Here is a 16,860-nt window from a genome sequence, read left to right on the forward strand (position 1 = left end):
CTTCGTTTGCGGGCCTAGGGTTCCGGCGGAAACGACGCCGTTGTAATGTTTGCTTCAAGGTTTTCGGTAAAATCAACGGCGTCCAAAGGTTTGCTCGTTGATTTTGTAGAACTAGGGTTTTCGGTAGAAAGGACGCCGTTAGAAGGTTTGCTTTAGATTTTCCGGCGGAAACGACGACGGTGAAAGGTTTGTTTGCTTATTAGAACTAGGGTTTGGGTAAAAATGACGGCGTTGGAAGTTTTGCTGGGTTTTGGTGAACGGCGACGTTGAAAGGGGTTGGATGTTTGACGGGGTTAAGAGGAGGAGAGGCCGATGCGGTGCGATTTGGAAGAGGGGTCTTTGGAGGAGCGATCGAAGTGGTGGAGGAGAGAGGCGGCGCCGGTGGTGGAGGTGGCAGTGGTAGTTGCGGCGGCGGCGGCGGCGGCGGAGCGTTTGCGGGCTTCTTCGAGCTCTTCTTTGTCTTCGACCTTGACCTCGATTTTGCTGGGTTTTCTTCTCAGCATCTCTCTCTCTCTCTCTCTCTCTCTCTCTCTCTCTCTCTCTCACCTGATCCTTTGTTTTCGTCTGGCAGCTCTGGCTACTACTGACTGCGGCTAGGTAATTCTCTTCTCGCACGCCCCACACACACACCCCGGCGCCACTCCCCCCTTTCCGAAAACAGAAATGATTCGTGCACAGCAAGCTGTGCACAGCAGCCTTTTTCTCCCCCTCGGATAGCACAAAGATGATCGGAGCCGCTCATTTTGTTCAAAATATATCGTTTAAGGTCTCTGTAAAAAATGAGCTTCGTTCGATATCGATTGAGGAGTTAACAAAACATCCAAAATCACTTCAGAATTTAGGATCATCTTTGTGCGACCCGAGGCGGGAGAAAAAGGCTGCTGTGCACAGCTACTGTGAACAACAGTCTGTGCACGTAGCACAGCTCTTCCGAAAATACCCCCGCAGTAATACCCCAACCCATTTTCTCATATTTCTCTGTTATTTAATAAATAATCTTTATACTCCTTTTTTCATTTTTATTTATTCAATACTATTTAAGTATTCCAATTTTCAATTCGGTTGAATCGGTGTAAAGATTTTTTTTTTATCATTTTATCTTCAATAGTCATAATGAATTTTTGATTCTAAAGCCTTTCAACAAACACCCTAAAGCTCCTTATTTATTAAATTTGTATTTATTTATGTCTTTTATCTATTTTATTTCTAATCACTTATTTAGATTTTCTTTTTATTTTTTTATCTTCAACTAAAATAGTAATTAAAATTTTTTAAAAGTAAAAAATAAAAAATAAAACAGTAATTAAAGTCTTTTAAAAGTAAAAATAATAATAAAAGTAAAAAAAAAAAAAAAAAGGACATGAAAGGGGGGGTTATGGTGGTGGGATCCGGAGGGGAGGGGTGCGTCGGAGGGGTGCGAAAAGAGGACCTCAGCTAGTCACCTCCGAATCAATTTCATCGAACCTATTTTTTATTGGGCCCGTTCTTTAACATTGGGCTACTATCCATCCTGTGACCGAAATCAAATCCAAACTATAATTTTATTTTATGAGAAATGTCAGGGGTACATCAGCCCAAGTACAGTAGATGCATACGGATCCGTTTTGCGTCTGTCTCGGATCCGACAAAGATAATTGGAGTTACTCATTTTGTTCAAAATATGTTTTTTAAGAGTTGTGCTATATGTACCGACCATGGGGGAGAGAAAATGTACCGACGGCCACCGGACGGCCGTCTCCGGCCATCGGACGGCCGATCCGAGCCGTCCAAAAATTTTAAAAAATAAAACTGAGTGGGCTTGCGCGAGAATCAATGGCATCCGAGGTGTGTAGGGTACTTGATCCGAGCACCCCTTTTTCGTGTATATACACGTATATACAAATATACACGAAAAAGGGGTGCTCGGATCAAGTACCCTACACACCTCGGATGCCATTAATTTTCGAGTTGGCCCACTCGGTTTTATTTTTTAAAATTTTTGGACGGCTCGGATCGGCCGTCCGGTAGCCGGAGACGGCCGTCGGTACATTTTCCCTATGGTACCCGTCGGTACCAATAGGATTTCTGGTTTTTTAAAGTCCCTGTAAAAAATCATCTCAATTTGATATCAGTAAGAGCGTTTACGAATCATATAATTTTACTTTAAAATATGGAAAAATGATGGCCAAGAATGTGTTTTGATTATTAATACCCGCCAATGACAAGTTAAGAACATTTGTTAATACTGAAAATGTCGTTAACGAGTATTAATTATAAAAACACGTCCTGGGCTGTCATTTTCCCTTAAAATCTGGCCTGAAATTCTAAAGCACATTTGTATGATTCGTAAAGGCCCGTACCGATATCGGATTGAGATGATTTTTTACTGATGAGTTGAACAACATATTTTGAACAAAATGAACAACTCTAATCATCTTTGTGAGACTCGAGATGGGCGCAAAACGGATCTATATGTGACTGTTGTACCCCTAGCATTTATGTTACTACCCCACCCACACACTTACACCCACAGTCATACAAACTCTCACACAAATTGTCTATGAGAGTTTGTGTGATTGTGTGTGGTCATAGAGTTATTAAGACTACAAAGCCTCGTTTGATTCCGGGATTTGGCTTCTGGGTATAGAATATGCGCACCTAATTCCGCGTTTGGTTCCCACGAAAGTTCTAATTGCATCCGTGCTTGGTGGTTGTGAGAAGTTGAGGGGAGATGGATTGAATTAGCCTCAGTTGGTTAATTGGGTGTTGATAATGCTAAAATTGTTTTTGTTTGTGCCGAAATTTTAGTACATAAAGAGCTAATTATCACAAACAAAAATAATTTTGGTATTATCATTCTCTTATAAATTTGATTGTCTATCCCTACCTCGTGAATAAAGAGCTAACTATGGTCCTTTAATTCTCTACTCCACTCCGGTAAAGAATGAAACTGAAGGAGAAATTAATTAATGAAGTCGTAACACTTAAAATCACCTCAATATCTTCTAGTATTAACGAAGCTTTTCATTTATGCAAAAAATAAATAAATAAAAACTTTAACTATCAGCTGTAACATTATACATTCAATTTAATTCACCCATCTTCATAAGGTTAAACGATGATCCAGCCTTCCCCCACAAGGACCTGGAGACCTTGCCAAGCAGGGGTGCTTGGCAAGGGTGCTGAGCACATCTCAACCGTCCAAAAGTGTTTTGGACGGCCCAGATGTAAAGGTATCGAACGGATTTAAAAAAAAAAAAAGGAAAAGGAAAAAGATGTTTCGATCCGGGCCGTTGATTCCGAGATGAACGGCCGGATTAGCCGCTCGGCACCTGCTTGGCAGGGGTGCCGCTCGGCAGGGTCCCCGGGTCCCCCTCACAAACCTAAACCCTACTTCTTAGCCCTCTCATTCTTGAAGCCAATCTCAAACCTATAGACTTGTGTTTCACATTGGAAAAATAAATAACCATGGTGTCAAAATTATCTAACTCATTGTTTACACTAACCGTAGTCATGATGATCACAGCAGCGATTTTGGAACCACCAGGGCTGGCCATGTTGGTACCCGGATTTAAAATTGTACCAGGTCCAGGGCTACTAGCTACCGCAATCATGTAGACATCATGGATTGTTGGGCATCCGTTATAAAGTCACATGGCTGTATTACTCAGATGTACGTGTCCCTTTGCAAAAACAAGTTCGGCAGTATCGGCCCTGCTTGTTGCAGGGCCATTACTAGCATTAAGCACACTTGTTGGCCTAGAATGCTTCCCTTCCACCCTAAATTTCCACTGTTGGCTGAGGGATATTGTGCTAATTATTTTGGCTTTATGGGAAGCCAGGAACGAGTGGATAGCATGAGAATGGGCAATTGTCACAAGTTTCTGTTTTTGCTAGGTTTTGATTTTGGTGGTGATTATCGTGGCGAAGATATAGGTTTCTCTATGAGTTAGGTTAGGGCGTCTCCGAATCTCTCCTATTGATATTTATTTTCAGAATTAGGTCACCAAAACACTTTTCATATTTGTTTTATTATCAATTTCTTATTCTAGCAAAAATGATTGAGAGGCAAATTAAACGATTCCGATCATTTGTGTAAGCCTAGAAATAGGCCTTACATGTACACGTGGTGTACAACAAATGGTGTACCCATAGTCAGGACACTCTCTCTCTCTCTCTCTCTCTCTCTCTCTCTCTCTCTCTCTCTCTCTCTCTCTCTCTCTCTCTCTCTCTCTCTCTCTCTCTCATAGGGACAACACTTTGTCCCTACATTATATTTTGACTTGTGATCGAACCGTAGAGGTAAACAAAAAAGCCATCCAAAAGATTAAAAAAAATGAAGGGAGAAAATTTATGACTATAAAAAAAGAAAAAAGAAAGAAGTTTTCAATGTTTCAATGATAGCCCTTAACAATCTGCAGAGTTCCTAAAAGTTTAGTAAAATAATATGCCGTTTAGTCCCCGACAGAGGAAATTTATCACGATTGGAATACGAATTTGGTTTGGTTTTCAAACATTGTGGTTTGGTCTAGGTTTAAAAATAAGTATCTGAACCAAACTACTTGGTCTATAGTTTTATGTTGAGTGGGTAAAATTTCTTAATTAATGGTTTTAGATAATTAACAACTTCAATTGAGCCAAGATCTAGAATTATCATGATTATCATAATACAAATATCAAGAGGAAATTAGAGTATTAAGAGTGGCGCCATGCCCAAATCCATTCATGTGAAACTAATTGAGTCATACAAAAAGCAATTAAGGTACTCTAGGTGAAAGACGAGTTTCTCTTTCTTGCCTTTGTTTCTAGTTGTTTAGTATCATATATTGATGGAACCCGATCTTTTATAGACAAAGACATGAACCATTTCCTTAATGAACATTGATACTTACTTTCCATCAAAGTAAAGTCTATTTAAAAAATAATTTCTCTATTTGACCAATAGCGTAAGTTTAGACATAAAGATATGAAAAAAACTTATTAAATTCATAATTCATATGTGCGATATACAACATGTGGGCCACCATATATAATAACTAAATCTGAATTTAGTCTTAGAGATTCCAACCCGATGTGAACACCAATTAAATGGAAACATATAAAATAGTTGTATTGGATTTTAGTGCCTACTTGTGAATCTGTGATTTAATTTGATGGAATTAGTACAACAATTAGTTTTTGTTGAATTTTTGTGGAGTTTTTATTAATTTAAATGGGTTGTTCAATATAGTATCTCAACTTCAAAGATATATTTGTGGTGGAGTCCACATCAATAGTAGGACAGAATTATGGTACACCGTGCGGTGGTGCTTCAATAGCATCTAAACAGAATTGATATAATAGTCTCCTATAAAAAAAAAAATCAAACTTTTTGCTGCTAGTTACTATATTAAATATCAATGAGTTTATTAATTTTTCTAAAATGTATTCTTTTTATTTTTTGTTCCGAACAATCTTTTTAAGATGGAGGTGGTACAATTTTATACATACGATCAAAGTTTACCTGAAAAATTGGGCTTTGTGGTTTGTAAGAGAAGTGGTGTGCCTGAGAGGATTCTTGTTGTCTCCTACTTGACAACTCATAATTGCTTACTTCTTTAGAAATAATACATCCTGATAACATTAAAAAAAGGGGTGATTGGGTGTGGGTGATGTGTTGTTTGTTTGGAGGCAATACTGGCCCCCACCCGGGCCTAGTAATTGATCACACTCGTTCATTTTCCTTGAGCTCGTTAAGTCAATGGTTTGTGAAAAAGTTAGACTCATCGGACGTTCAGAGGTTACATGATTAGTCCACTTTTATCTTTAACAAATTGAATGGTTACGATTATTTTATAATAGACTTTAAAACTTTAACGGCTAACGTACAAAATAAATTAAACGAATGACCATATTACATTACAGGCTTCGGGCGAATGCTAATACTGTCACACAAACCGTAATTAAGTCACAATATCCATCCAAAATCCAATGGTATCCGGCCTTTAAAGTGCTTACAAAGCAAATATACAACCGGACAAGCTGACATATACACATACATACAAAGCACAGGCCAACATTTGGTGGACAAAGATATTCACAGAGGAAAGTGTTTTATGTTACTAAATTAACCTACCATTTCCCCCCTCCAAAAGCCTTATATAAATACCCCCAAACTCATTTCTTCAGAAATACCAACCCCCCTTCACAACCAGCCAGCACATATTTCAACACCCTCTGCAATTTTCTTAAGCCATGCCTTCAGCATCACCAAAGCTTGTCACAATGATGCTAGTCATTGCAATCTCCATGGCAATGTTAGTCTCACCCGGGCAAGCCCGAGTCCAAGCCCAAGCCCAAATCGACGTCCAAGCCCAGGCCCAGGTCCAGTTAGGGTTACCGGACCCGCTCCAGTGCTGGGCCTCCATCAGAAAGACCAGGGGGTGTTCTAATGCGGTTGAGGATTTAATTTTGAGTGGCGAAATTATAAGTACTACTGCAATTAGCCCTATTTGTTGCACAGTCTTGGCTGACCTTGGGCAAAATTGTTGGTCTAAGCTGTTTCCTTTGAACCCCCTTTTGCAAGCGGTGGTCGGAAGTTATTGTGCCGCGGCCAATAATGGAGGTGTTGATGTTGCGCCGGGACCTGTAGAGAGCGGTGCAGAGATGGGCTCAAACTCCATGGCCAAGTTCTTTTTTGGGGGTGCATAGCGAACTTCAAGTCAAATCATTGGGGCCTTTTTTTTCTCAAGAAAATGTTCTGTTTGCATCTTAAAAGTGAATGAATGCTCATTATTGTATTGAGCGATGAATTATAAGCTTTTTATTGTCATTATATCAGATATATATTTGATTCAGTTTATAGTTTTTTATCGGCGTGTCACATGACAAGGCCCGATGGCGATATTCATAGGACCCTTCGACAACGGACGTCACGGATAGATACTCATCCACCCTAACGATCCAGTCAGACGTTATTAGGAGTTTCATATAACAAGCATCGGGCACTTACTGAGCAAATGCTCAGTAGAAATCATCATATGTTTTTACACTTAATTATTAAGAATTAGTTTATACAAACACCATAGATAGCAAATTTAGTTTTAAATGTATGTATGATTATTATTCATAGAATCACCAAAGGATCATCATCTTACATATCAAATTTCTGTCACTAATGCAACTAAACTATTTCTGTCATAGTTTTGCGTCTACATAGCACTTAATCAAATTTGATTTTTATTTGATGTGCATCAAATGAGGATGGAATGACAAATATTATATACAGTATATATATAAAGTTATCTTGGAGAAAAGTGAGTTGTACAATGGGAAAAAAATGATGAAAAGTAAATACTATTTATTACCTGAGGTGGGGAAAAAATGTAGAAAAGTGTAAAATACTACTCCCTTTCTCTCTTTTTAAGTGTCCAGATCGATTCGTAAATTCAATTTATTAAGAAAATATTATTAGTACACATTTTACTTCAACGTTTACCTCCACTTTCTCTACTTACCCTCTATGGTGATATCATCATTACACTTTTACTCACTGACTTTTCAAAATAAAATCTACTTTTATGGGCAAAATGGAAAATGTACGAATTTTTACCTACTAATTTTACAAAATGGGCTCAAAATAGAATAATGAACTCTTTTTAGAGACGGAATGAGTTTTAATTACCTGTGGTGCCAATTAAATTGCAAGGATGTTTGTGGAAAGTTAGATTGTAAATTTCCCACGATGCCTAACTTGGATATGCACAGAAGCAATTTATGAAAGAATATTTTAGACAATAAAAGAGTTGCAGTGAATTAGTGATGTCCACGTTTTCCTTGCATGCAGAAAATAAAAAGAATTTATGATTTCATTTTTTCTTTTCTTTCCTTTTCTGTCCTTTTCCTTCATTTATCGTCAATCATCTGGTGGTGTTCCGCTTTTAGAGAAAGTACTTTTTTTTTCAAACGGAGGTAATTTCAAACTCATACATAATAAAAATGAAAAATATTTTTTCAATTTTTTTTGCACCGTTTAAAAGATCTCAATGAGATCTATCAAACAAGATCCATATCGGTAGGAAAATTATTTACGTAAATACATGATTTTTGAGCTTGAAATTACCTTCTTTTTCTAAAAGTTCTTTTTTTAAGAAACCGGAACACTCCCTATAGTTCCATACACCAAGATGGTTCGATGAATTGGTTTTCGGCGCGCTCGAATAATGACCTTTGTCTTAGGGAGATGATTTGAAAGACATTTTAGGAGGTTCACTAGTCGGATCCAATAGCCTTAGCTTTCCTAACCCCTTTAGGATTAAGATTACCCGTGGGCCTTGGACTGTTGGTGGTTAATTATCTCCCTAGACATAGACTTGTCCCCATAGGGATAGGAGACGTGGTGAGGATGCATGCTCGGCCATTCATGATTCAAGTAGCGATTAGCTCGAGTCGGACTACACTGGTTTATTATTTTCCCGTCAAAATGATGATGTTTCTCTGTTTGGTTGAAATACAAACCAAGACTGTTTATATAAATAATCCTCCAATATTTCTTTGAGTTCTAATATCATTTTTTAATCAACTGAGTCCTATTATGCGAAAAAAAAGGATTTAATGAAGGAAAAAAAAAGACGTTAGAAGAGATTGGTGACTTCATTTTAACATTTAACACTAAGTTATTAAAGTGCATAGAATTAAACCAAACTCTTTAATAAGAAAAAAATGTATTAACTCTACTTAAATTGAAATAAAAGCAACAATTTAAAGCACATTGTTCTCTTCCCTCTATATATTTCCATAATATTCGTCTCTTAATCCCGCAACACACACCTGCAACAATCCCCGGGAAGGCGGGGACCAACAAGCACCATCCCAAACCCCGACTGCCACCACCACCGCCACCGCCACCGCCATTAATTGTCGCCTAATTTCCACCGGAAAATGACTCGAGCCGCCACCCTATATTCAGTATCACTGCTTGCAGCATGTGTGTCCATTTTGGTTGGACCAACTGATGAGTTTTTGTTTGGTCCGGGCCTAGGAGGCCTAGGACTGGGAAACGACTGTTGGGCCTCTCTCAGAGGGGCCCGAGGGTGCGGTCTACAGGCCGTGGTGCAATCGTTCGTGAAGGCCCAGCCCGAATTGATGGGCCCAGATTGTTGTAGGGCCTTTCTTGATGCTGATGACAAGTGTTGGCCCAAGGTGTTCCCTTTGAACCCTTTCTTCCCTCCTACCCTTAAGAGCTATTGCGAAAAACAAGATCAAGAAGCAAAAGATAAAATGGCTCAAGAAGAAAAAGATAAAAGGGATCAAGAAGAACAAGATGAAAGGGATAAAGAAGAACAAGAAAAAAGGGATCAAGAAGAAATGGATAGAGTGGCTCAGGAAGAACAAGATAAAAGGGATCAAGAAGAAAAAGATAGACGAGAGCAAGATAAAAATGATGATGACAAAGACGACGACGACGACGATAATGACAAAGATTAAACAACAGTCATCGTCATCAATCGCGCCCCCTCCACCACAGCCCCCGCCTAGTCTGGTGTCACCCGCATTTCGACGGAGACAGGTGACCCAATGCATTATGGGTGAAAATGAAAGTGACAAGAATGCTACTATTTGCCAAGAACAAAGAAAAAGAGCAAAACAATAAGTGCCTCTGAAGGAGCTCTAGTTGGTTTAGGATTTTTTTTTTTTTACTAAATTCTAGTTACAATTTCTGGAATAGCCAGAAATGTAGGAAATTGAAAATTCCTATTTTAATAAAAGGATGTCAATGGATTAATAAAGAGCTGTTGTTGGCTTTTATGTTTTCTTGATTGTTGAGATGCCAAATTTTTTGACAAAGGCTTATGAGACATTTTGGCATCGCCGAAATTCACTATCTATATCCTTTCGTGTTCTGTATTGTACTAGTACTTTTTGGCTCTCTTTTGGACCTTTTTTTGGTCCTGTCATTTGTCTAGATTCTTTTCCAAACAGAACTTTTTAGTTTAGTTTTTGGCTCCAAACAGAACTTTTTAGTTTTGTTTTTGGCTCCTATGGTCGAGATGAATGGAAAAGGCACAAAAAACCAAATTAATAGCTAAAAATTACAAAAAAAAACACTTCTGAGTTGATATCAAATGAGGCTAACGTGTTGCTAGCCTTCATATATGGTAAAAATTAATCAGAGGCTTTTTATTCACTCATTCAGAACTCGAAGTGGATGTGGCTATGGTGCAGTGGGTACTCGAAAAAAAAGGCCATCTTTTTCCATTTGAGGTGCATGTGTTAGGTTTAATTGAGCTGATTTCTCTACCAAACAGAGGACTTTCTTGTTGGAACATTAGATTAGGTTTTGGTGGTTCTCTTTTGGTCTAAAATCCAGATAAGGGAGTTGCTTAAAACTGTTGAAATGATTAATACACAAAAGCAAATGGACCACACCAAGAGGAAAAGAGTGATGCTTATTTTACACTCAAAGAACAATGCTTGAACTTGAAATTTTGTACATGTTCAAAAAAAAATATTTAATTGAAAACTTTGTTTCTGTCACGGGAAAAATCGCGAAGTATTTGATCGCAGAAAGGTTTGGGATCCCAATCCGCTTAAAACTTTTATCGGTTATTAAACGGAGTTTGAGGGTGTACGTTGTATATGTTACTTATGAAAATAAGGAAATCAATACGCAAGAAATATCCAGTTCTGTTTTGAGAAGTTGTTTATAATGACAAATTGGTTTCTGTGCATACATAAACCGCACAATTTAATGGAATACTAAGAAATTAATTTTGGCACTCTATTTGTTTTAAATGTACTTCAAAACTTATTTTCTTGCGATATTTGAGGATTGTGTTATGAAAATTCTTGATTTGAATCAGTATTTGTCTTTAAGATCATTATGACCCAAAAGAATCGAGTCTTTGTAGTCCTATTCAATAATCGGACTCCCACTCTCATAATTTATCTTCTCTTTTGTGGATTGTGCTCTTGTTGATGATAAGATCACATAAAAAAAGCGAGAAGAGAAAGTGTCAATGCCCGAGTACAATCGTTTTCTATAGTAATCGATCTCATGATAATAGGGACCTCAGAAAGCTTTTGGTCCGAAGCTCGATCATCACTCGCCTGTTACCAATTTTTACTTCTCTGACTCCATACAAAAATTATTTCAACTATAAATGAGCTGTGTGCTATGGACGATATATTGATCCTTTACAATAACGTATGAGTTATAAAAAAATGTGCGATTGTGAGGGTGAGCGAAAGCAAGAGCACGATTTTAAAAGCGTTTTTTTGAAAACATCCCAAAATTAATACTACTAGTAAAATCTTTCAGATCGAAAGCGATAGCATAAAGCAAGGACGGATAGCAAGAGCGGAGCTTCCAAGTGGAGGATTATACTCGACTAACAAAAATGATTTCTTGCTAGAAAACTACAAGACTCCATAACTGACTCTCCTCTCCTCTCTTTGTTTTTTTTTTTTTTCCTTTGAATGGAAAAAAAACTTCAAAAAGTCTATCAACGTAACTCTGAACATAACTATGTCCTAAGCCATTTGATACATGTGGATCCGTGCATATCGATTGACTGAATACGTAATTGCATCCGAAATTGTGTTTTAAGCTAGGGTGGATAGTATTGCTTCGAAAACTTACCTAAAACCCAAAAACACTTGTGATCTATGGGCCCACTCCCTCCCTCACATTACTCATCCCTTTCCCTTCCGTTCCGCAATCATTTTTTGAGTTGCTCAAGTAACGCATAACAATGGCCCACCTCCAACCAACTTTTCACTATTACTACATTCCTACATTGTCTTTCCCTGCAAATTTTAACTCTTTCTCATTCAAGAAACCCTAATAATACTGCTGTATTAGAGCCCCTATGGCTAGTCCAGTTCGTTGTGAATTTGTTCATCACACAATTAACCAGGTTTCGATTATTGGGTTACGGCCACAAGAAAATAATTTCTTGTAAATTTTCTAACACCGGCGTGGATGACAAACCTTTGATCGAATCGGAGAAAGAATTAGGTGAGGTACGTGTAAGTTGGTCTGGACAACCCTGATTGAAAAAAAAAAAGAGAGAGAGAGAGAGAGAGGAGAGAGAGAATACTAGTATATTATAACCCTCCCATACTCAGCTCAGGCATTTATATCCTTCATTTACCTCAATTTGGGTTCTTTCTTTTCGGCACCTTAACCACCCATGGCAGATTTCTATAGAAGCCCACCTTTTTCTTCTCTTGTTCACAAGTCTTGAACACTAGCCTGAATTTTTTCCAAAATGGGTTTCCTGTTTTTGCAAATGGGTTTCTGCATCTGGGTTTGTCTCTGTGCTCTGTGTTTCATTTCTGTGAATTCAGAGAGTGGAACTGTTGGAGGCATTGTTTTCATAGAGGGTAAGAGTGCCATTGGAAGAACAGACACAGATTTCATTTGTGCAACATTGGATTGGTGGCCTCCTGAGAAGTGTGATTATGGGACTTGTAGCTGGGGCCATGCTTCTCTCCTCAACCTGGTAAGCTTAACAAAACCATGCATTTACCAGTTTTACATAACCGGGTAGCCAGGCTAGTTTACTCGCATCTCGATTTCGAAGCTCTGAAATTGACGATCAGCCAAACATTCAATGGCCAGAGGAATTTTTTCTCATGCTGGGATGCAAACCTGCAAGTGAGAGCTCCTTTAATTGTTGTCGTGCTCTCACTCGACCTACGTACCCAGGCTAGCCATTGGGTTTACATTACAATGTCACTTACATATAGATGTTGAAATGAAAAAATAAACAAGGTTTCGTTCGAACTTGCAAGCAATACTCCCAAAGTAATCAAATTTTTTGGTTAATTTCTCTGTTTCCTTAATACTGTTTGCGTTTTTTTTTTGGTTTCATATACTTTTTAGATATAAGTTACATTGCTAAGCTCTGCCCTGTTTCTGAGTTTTATTTTTGCTATGATTTAGTACAGAACATTAATGTAACCATTTAAAAATTCAAGAAATTTTGCAGATCCAGGGGTGCTGTTGTGCACCCCGTGTAGTGCGTTGGGCGACCATCAATCTCATCAATCAACGCTCCAGATTAAAAAAAAAAACTCTTCCAGATTAGAAGAATTTATTTTTTAATCTGGACCGTTGAAAACTTTTTTGGATGGCTACGATGTCGCACTACACGGGGTGCAGTAGCCAGTAGTGCGCCCCGGATCCACACTTGCACAAAACTCTCTCCCATGGAGTGTGTGGGGCCTACTCGGCGCAGCCCAAGTATGAGGTCAGGATCACTAGGAATCCCAGGGTTGCTGATCAAACATGAAGAGAAGGCTAACATTGATCTTACTTGCATCGAGTGGATCCACTTGCATCGAAGTATCAAACGGATGTGGACATGTCTGTGTCCTTGCCTGTGCTCTTAATCGAGCTCATTTGTGGGCCCCACACACCCGGTGTGAGAGAGTTCGTGTGAATGTGTGTGCAAGTGTGCGTAATTGTAAAATTTTTGGGTAACTTGTCAAAAAAAAAAAAGTTCAGCTTTGAGTTTTTTTTTTCCGGGCGTGCTGCAGATTGTAAATTTGTCCTTGATGGATTCCTGTGATAACTAGAGTTGCGAATAAAAGGTTCCTCTCACAGTTATTCTTTTTGATAACTTAGGTGTCCGGACCAGTTTACGCTCACCTCGATTAATCCTGGGGCCCAATCGCACCATCCACTTGCGGGCAGCCCAATTAAATGTTTGTAATTGATTGACTACTTCAATTAATTGAGAGCAATTCAAGTCTACGTAACATTGGATTTTACTTGAGCAGTTCATGCAGAATTTGGTTCGAATCAATTTCAGACTTTATAAGCTGGAAAAAGAGATGATTTTTTTTGTTTTATTTAACAGTTGATGTTCTAAAGGAACCAACTATGTAATCTGAATGCAATCATTAAAAAAGTTTCTGAAATTCGGTTTGATCTTCCTTTTGTGCAGGACCTCAGCAACAACATTTTCTTAAATGCTGTGAAAGGTTTGAACTCGTACAGATACCAGTGATAGCTTCATAAGCCGGCATAATTTTCGCCTCATAATAATCACTTCTTGCTTAAGTTGCCTTTGCTGTACTTGATTTTGCAGCATTTTCACCATTGAAAATTCGATTGGGTGGCACTTTGCAAGATAAGGTCATCTATGAAACCGAAGATCAACGGCAACCCTGCCTTCAGTTTTCGAAAAACACCTCGGAATTGTTTAGTTTCACAGAAGGGTGCCTTCCCTTATCCAGATGGGATGAACTAAACAATTTCTTCAATAAATCTGGGTAACACTGATTTCCATCACATTGTGTAGACATTACATGCCTAATATTCCGAATTCTGACCGTTGAAGTTTGAATGGTTTCGTGCATATAGGGCTCGGGTTATTTTTGGATTAAATGCTCTCAATGGAAGATCCCTACAGCCTGATGGTTCTGCTGTAGGAGCTTGGGATTCTACAAATGCTGAATCTTTTATGCGTTATACCGTTAAGAAGGATTACTCAATTTATGGTTGGGAGCTTGGTAAGAATCCTCATTGCTACATGCTTAAAGAAAAAGAAGCTCAACACGCCTCAATTTTTATTAGTTTTCCAGTAGGGAAAAAGAAAAAGAAAAAGAAAAAGAAAAGGTCATCTTATTCAAAACACAGATCAGGACATCCCTTGTTTCCCACTTCACGCCTCGGAATGCACATTTTCGAAAACCCTCATTTGTTGACACTTCTCATTCCTGAAATGGATGGGTAAGAAAGTGGGATGTGCATATGGAACAAGTCGGATCCCTGTTCCCCACTGATCTCATAATGGCAGTCTACTTTTGGACGTAAGATTCTGTCTTCATTACTGATGTAGGACTCATCCTATGCCAGATTTGATGTCTTATGTTGTTGATATCCATGTTTCAATGGACGTTTCGATATTCATTCCGTAAAAGATGAAATTTCATCAATTGACTGCCTAGAAGCTAAATAACTGGGGCTTTTACATTCACACCACCTGTTTGATATCTCTCATGCTTACCAGGAAATGAATTGAGTGGGAGCGGAGTTGGGGTAAGAGTCGCAGCAGATCAATATGCCACCGACACAATCTCTCTGCAAAAAGTTGTTCAGGATATTTACAAGAGCAATGAAACTAGGCCACTAACTATAGGACCGGGAGGATTCTTTGACGCAAACTGGTTCAAAGAATTTGCAGATAAAACAACCAACTCCGTTGATGTCCTCACCCATCACATATATAATCTTGGCCCAGGTACTCTAGTTTTACAATGTTCATACGAACTTTTTCTTGAGTACTGCAGTTTCGATTACAGGTTTGATAGGGAACTTATCTTTTCTGTTCATAGGAGTGGATGAACACCTTGTGGAAAAGATTGTTGATCCATCCTATCTTGATGGTGAGGCAGATACATTCAGTAAGCTCCAAAGCACCCTGAAGAGTTCTACCACTTCAGCAACTGCGTGGGTAGGTGAGGCCGGAGGGGCCTACAACAGTGGCCACGATCTTGTCACCAATGCCTTTGTGTTTAGTTTCTGGTAACATAGCTATGTCCTGTGATGAAGACTGTTCGGAATTGTATTGTTCTAGTTTTCTTTTTCTACATTTGTTTTTCTTGTTTCAAAAACAAATTTTAGGAGAAGTACAAAGATACTCCATTTCCTCAGCAATGTCATAATGTCATGTCTTGAGTGAAAATAGACTTTTTTGAAATCCAAAAGCATCTTTTGGTGTTTGTTGCAATGTGGGTTGTTTTCGGAGAACTTTTCCGAATACAAATTCACCAAAACAGTCAGCCAAAAAAGTTGTGTGTTTTTTGGAAAATGAAATAAGAAAATGGAAACTGGAAGCCATATCGATATGATGCTTTGTCATTGAATGATGTCATATTGGACACGACGCAGGTATTTGGATCAACTTGGTATGGCATCAACTTATGATACAAAGACATACTGCAGACAGACATTAGTTGGAGGAAATTATGGCTTACTCAATACTACAACCTTCGTGCCAAATCCGGACTACTACAGGTGGATAAATTCGAGAAGTTTTTGCATAACTTAGGTCCAACAAATTTGCTACAATTTTCCCCTGCATTAACTTTTCTTTTAACCTTGGTGCCGTGTATTCATGGTTACAGTGCTCTTCTTTGGCATCGATTAATGGGAGAAAATGTTCTATCGACGAACTTTTCTGGGACAAAGAAGATACGAGCATATGCTCATTGTGCAAAGCATTCCGTAAGTCAAAATCTGGCCTTTTTTCATTCGTACTGGCACAGTTACACACATGTTCATTTTATAATAAGATTAGAGTCTTCACATTGCAGCAAGGAATCACACTGCTATTGATCAACCTAGACAATACCACCACCGTCGAGGCTAAAGTAAATTTTAACGGTACTCGGATATTGCGACAGCAGCGACACAAACACAGGTCTCGTGGTCACAGAGAAAAGGTTGTTCGAGTACATCAACAGCAAAAGAAAATCGAGAGGATGAGAGAGGAATACCATCTGACTGCAAAGGATGGCAATTTACACAGCCAGATTATGCTGCTCAACGGGGAAATCTTGACTGTAAATTCAACTGGACACATTCCTCCTTTGGTGCCTGTGAAAGTAAATTCATCGGAGCCCATAACCGTTGCTCCTTTTTCCATTGTGTTTTCTCACATCCCTAATGTTGTTCTCCCTGCTTGTAGGTAGGAGGGTAGATATCGAGCCAAAATTGGTTCCATTTAGTTATTGACCGAAAGGAATAGAATATCATGCAATTTTTCCTTTCGATTTTTTCTTCGCTAAGAATGAAGTTCAAGATTTCTTATTTTCGTATATTTTTATCTTCCTTATATTTAGCCCATCTTTCATGTTCTTTGGTGCTATTTTGCTTTATTGTTTCGC

The 16,860-nt window shown here is 38.5% G+C and overlaps 4 protein-coding genes and 1 long non-coding RNA gene across 5 annotated transcripts; all 5 read left to right on the plus strand.

Annotated features, from left to right (window-relative positions):
- Positions 1-4: 4 nt before the first annotated feature.
- On the plus strand, positions 5-566 carry LOC131299580 (uncharacterized). The gene is made up of 2 exons (XR_009190810.1): positions 5-145; positions 239-566. It is a non-coding gene; the product is annotated as an uncharacterized LOC131299580 (long non-coding RNA).
- Positions 567-3,447: 2,881 nt separating this feature from the next.
- Positions 3,448-3,932, plus strand: LOC131326903 (egg cell-secreted protein 1.1-like). Its single transcript, XM_058359814.1, has 2 exons — positions 3,448-3,565; positions 3,598-3,932. Exons 1-2 carry the CDS (start codon positions 3,448-3,450, stop codon positions 3,930-3,932), a joined length of 453 nt encoding a protein of 150 aa, XP_058215797.1.
- Positions 3,933-6,213: 2,281 nt separating this feature from the next.
- On the plus strand, positions 6,214-6,669 carry LOC131326913 (uncharacterized). The gene has a single exon (XM_058359825.1). The coding sequence runs from the start codon at positions 6,214-6,216 to the stop codon at positions 6,667-6,669; it is 456 nt and encodes a 151-aa protein (XP_058215808.1).
- Positions 6,670-8,660: 1,991 nt separating this feature from the next.
- LOC131299587 (beta-mannosyltransferase 4-like) lies at positions 8,661-9,605 on the plus strand. The gene has a single exon (XM_058325173.1). It carries the CDS (start codon positions 8,899-8,901, stop codon positions 9,442-9,444), a length of 546 nt encoding a protein of 181 aa, XP_058181156.1. The 5' UTR covers positions 8,661-8,898; the 3' UTR covers positions 9,445-9,605.
- Positions 9,606-12,034: 2,429 nt separating this feature from the next.
- LOC131299594 (heparanase-like protein 3) lies at positions 12,035-16,791 on the plus strand. The gene is made up of 9 exons (XM_058325181.1): positions 12,035-12,464; positions 13,914-13,950; positions 14,058-14,241; positions 14,333-14,481; positions 14,982-15,212; positions 15,307-15,496; positions 15,863-15,988; positions 16,099-16,198; positions 16,288-16,791. The coding sequence occupies exons 1-9, from the start codon at positions 12,231-12,233 to the stop codon at positions 16,663-16,665; spliced, it is 1,629 nt and encodes a 542-aa protein (XP_058181164.1). The 5' UTR covers positions 12,035-12,230; the 3' UTR covers positions 16,666-16,791.
- Positions 16,792-16,860: the final 69 nt, after the last annotated feature.

This window comes from Rhododendron vialii, chromosome 1a (assembly GCF_030253575.1).
Source record: "Rhododendron vialii isolate Sample 1 chromosome 1a, ASM3025357v1".
NCBI classification, from domain to species: domain Eukaryota; kingdom Viridiplantae; phylum Streptophyta; class Magnoliopsida; order Ericales; family Ericaceae; genus Rhododendron; species Rhododendron vialii.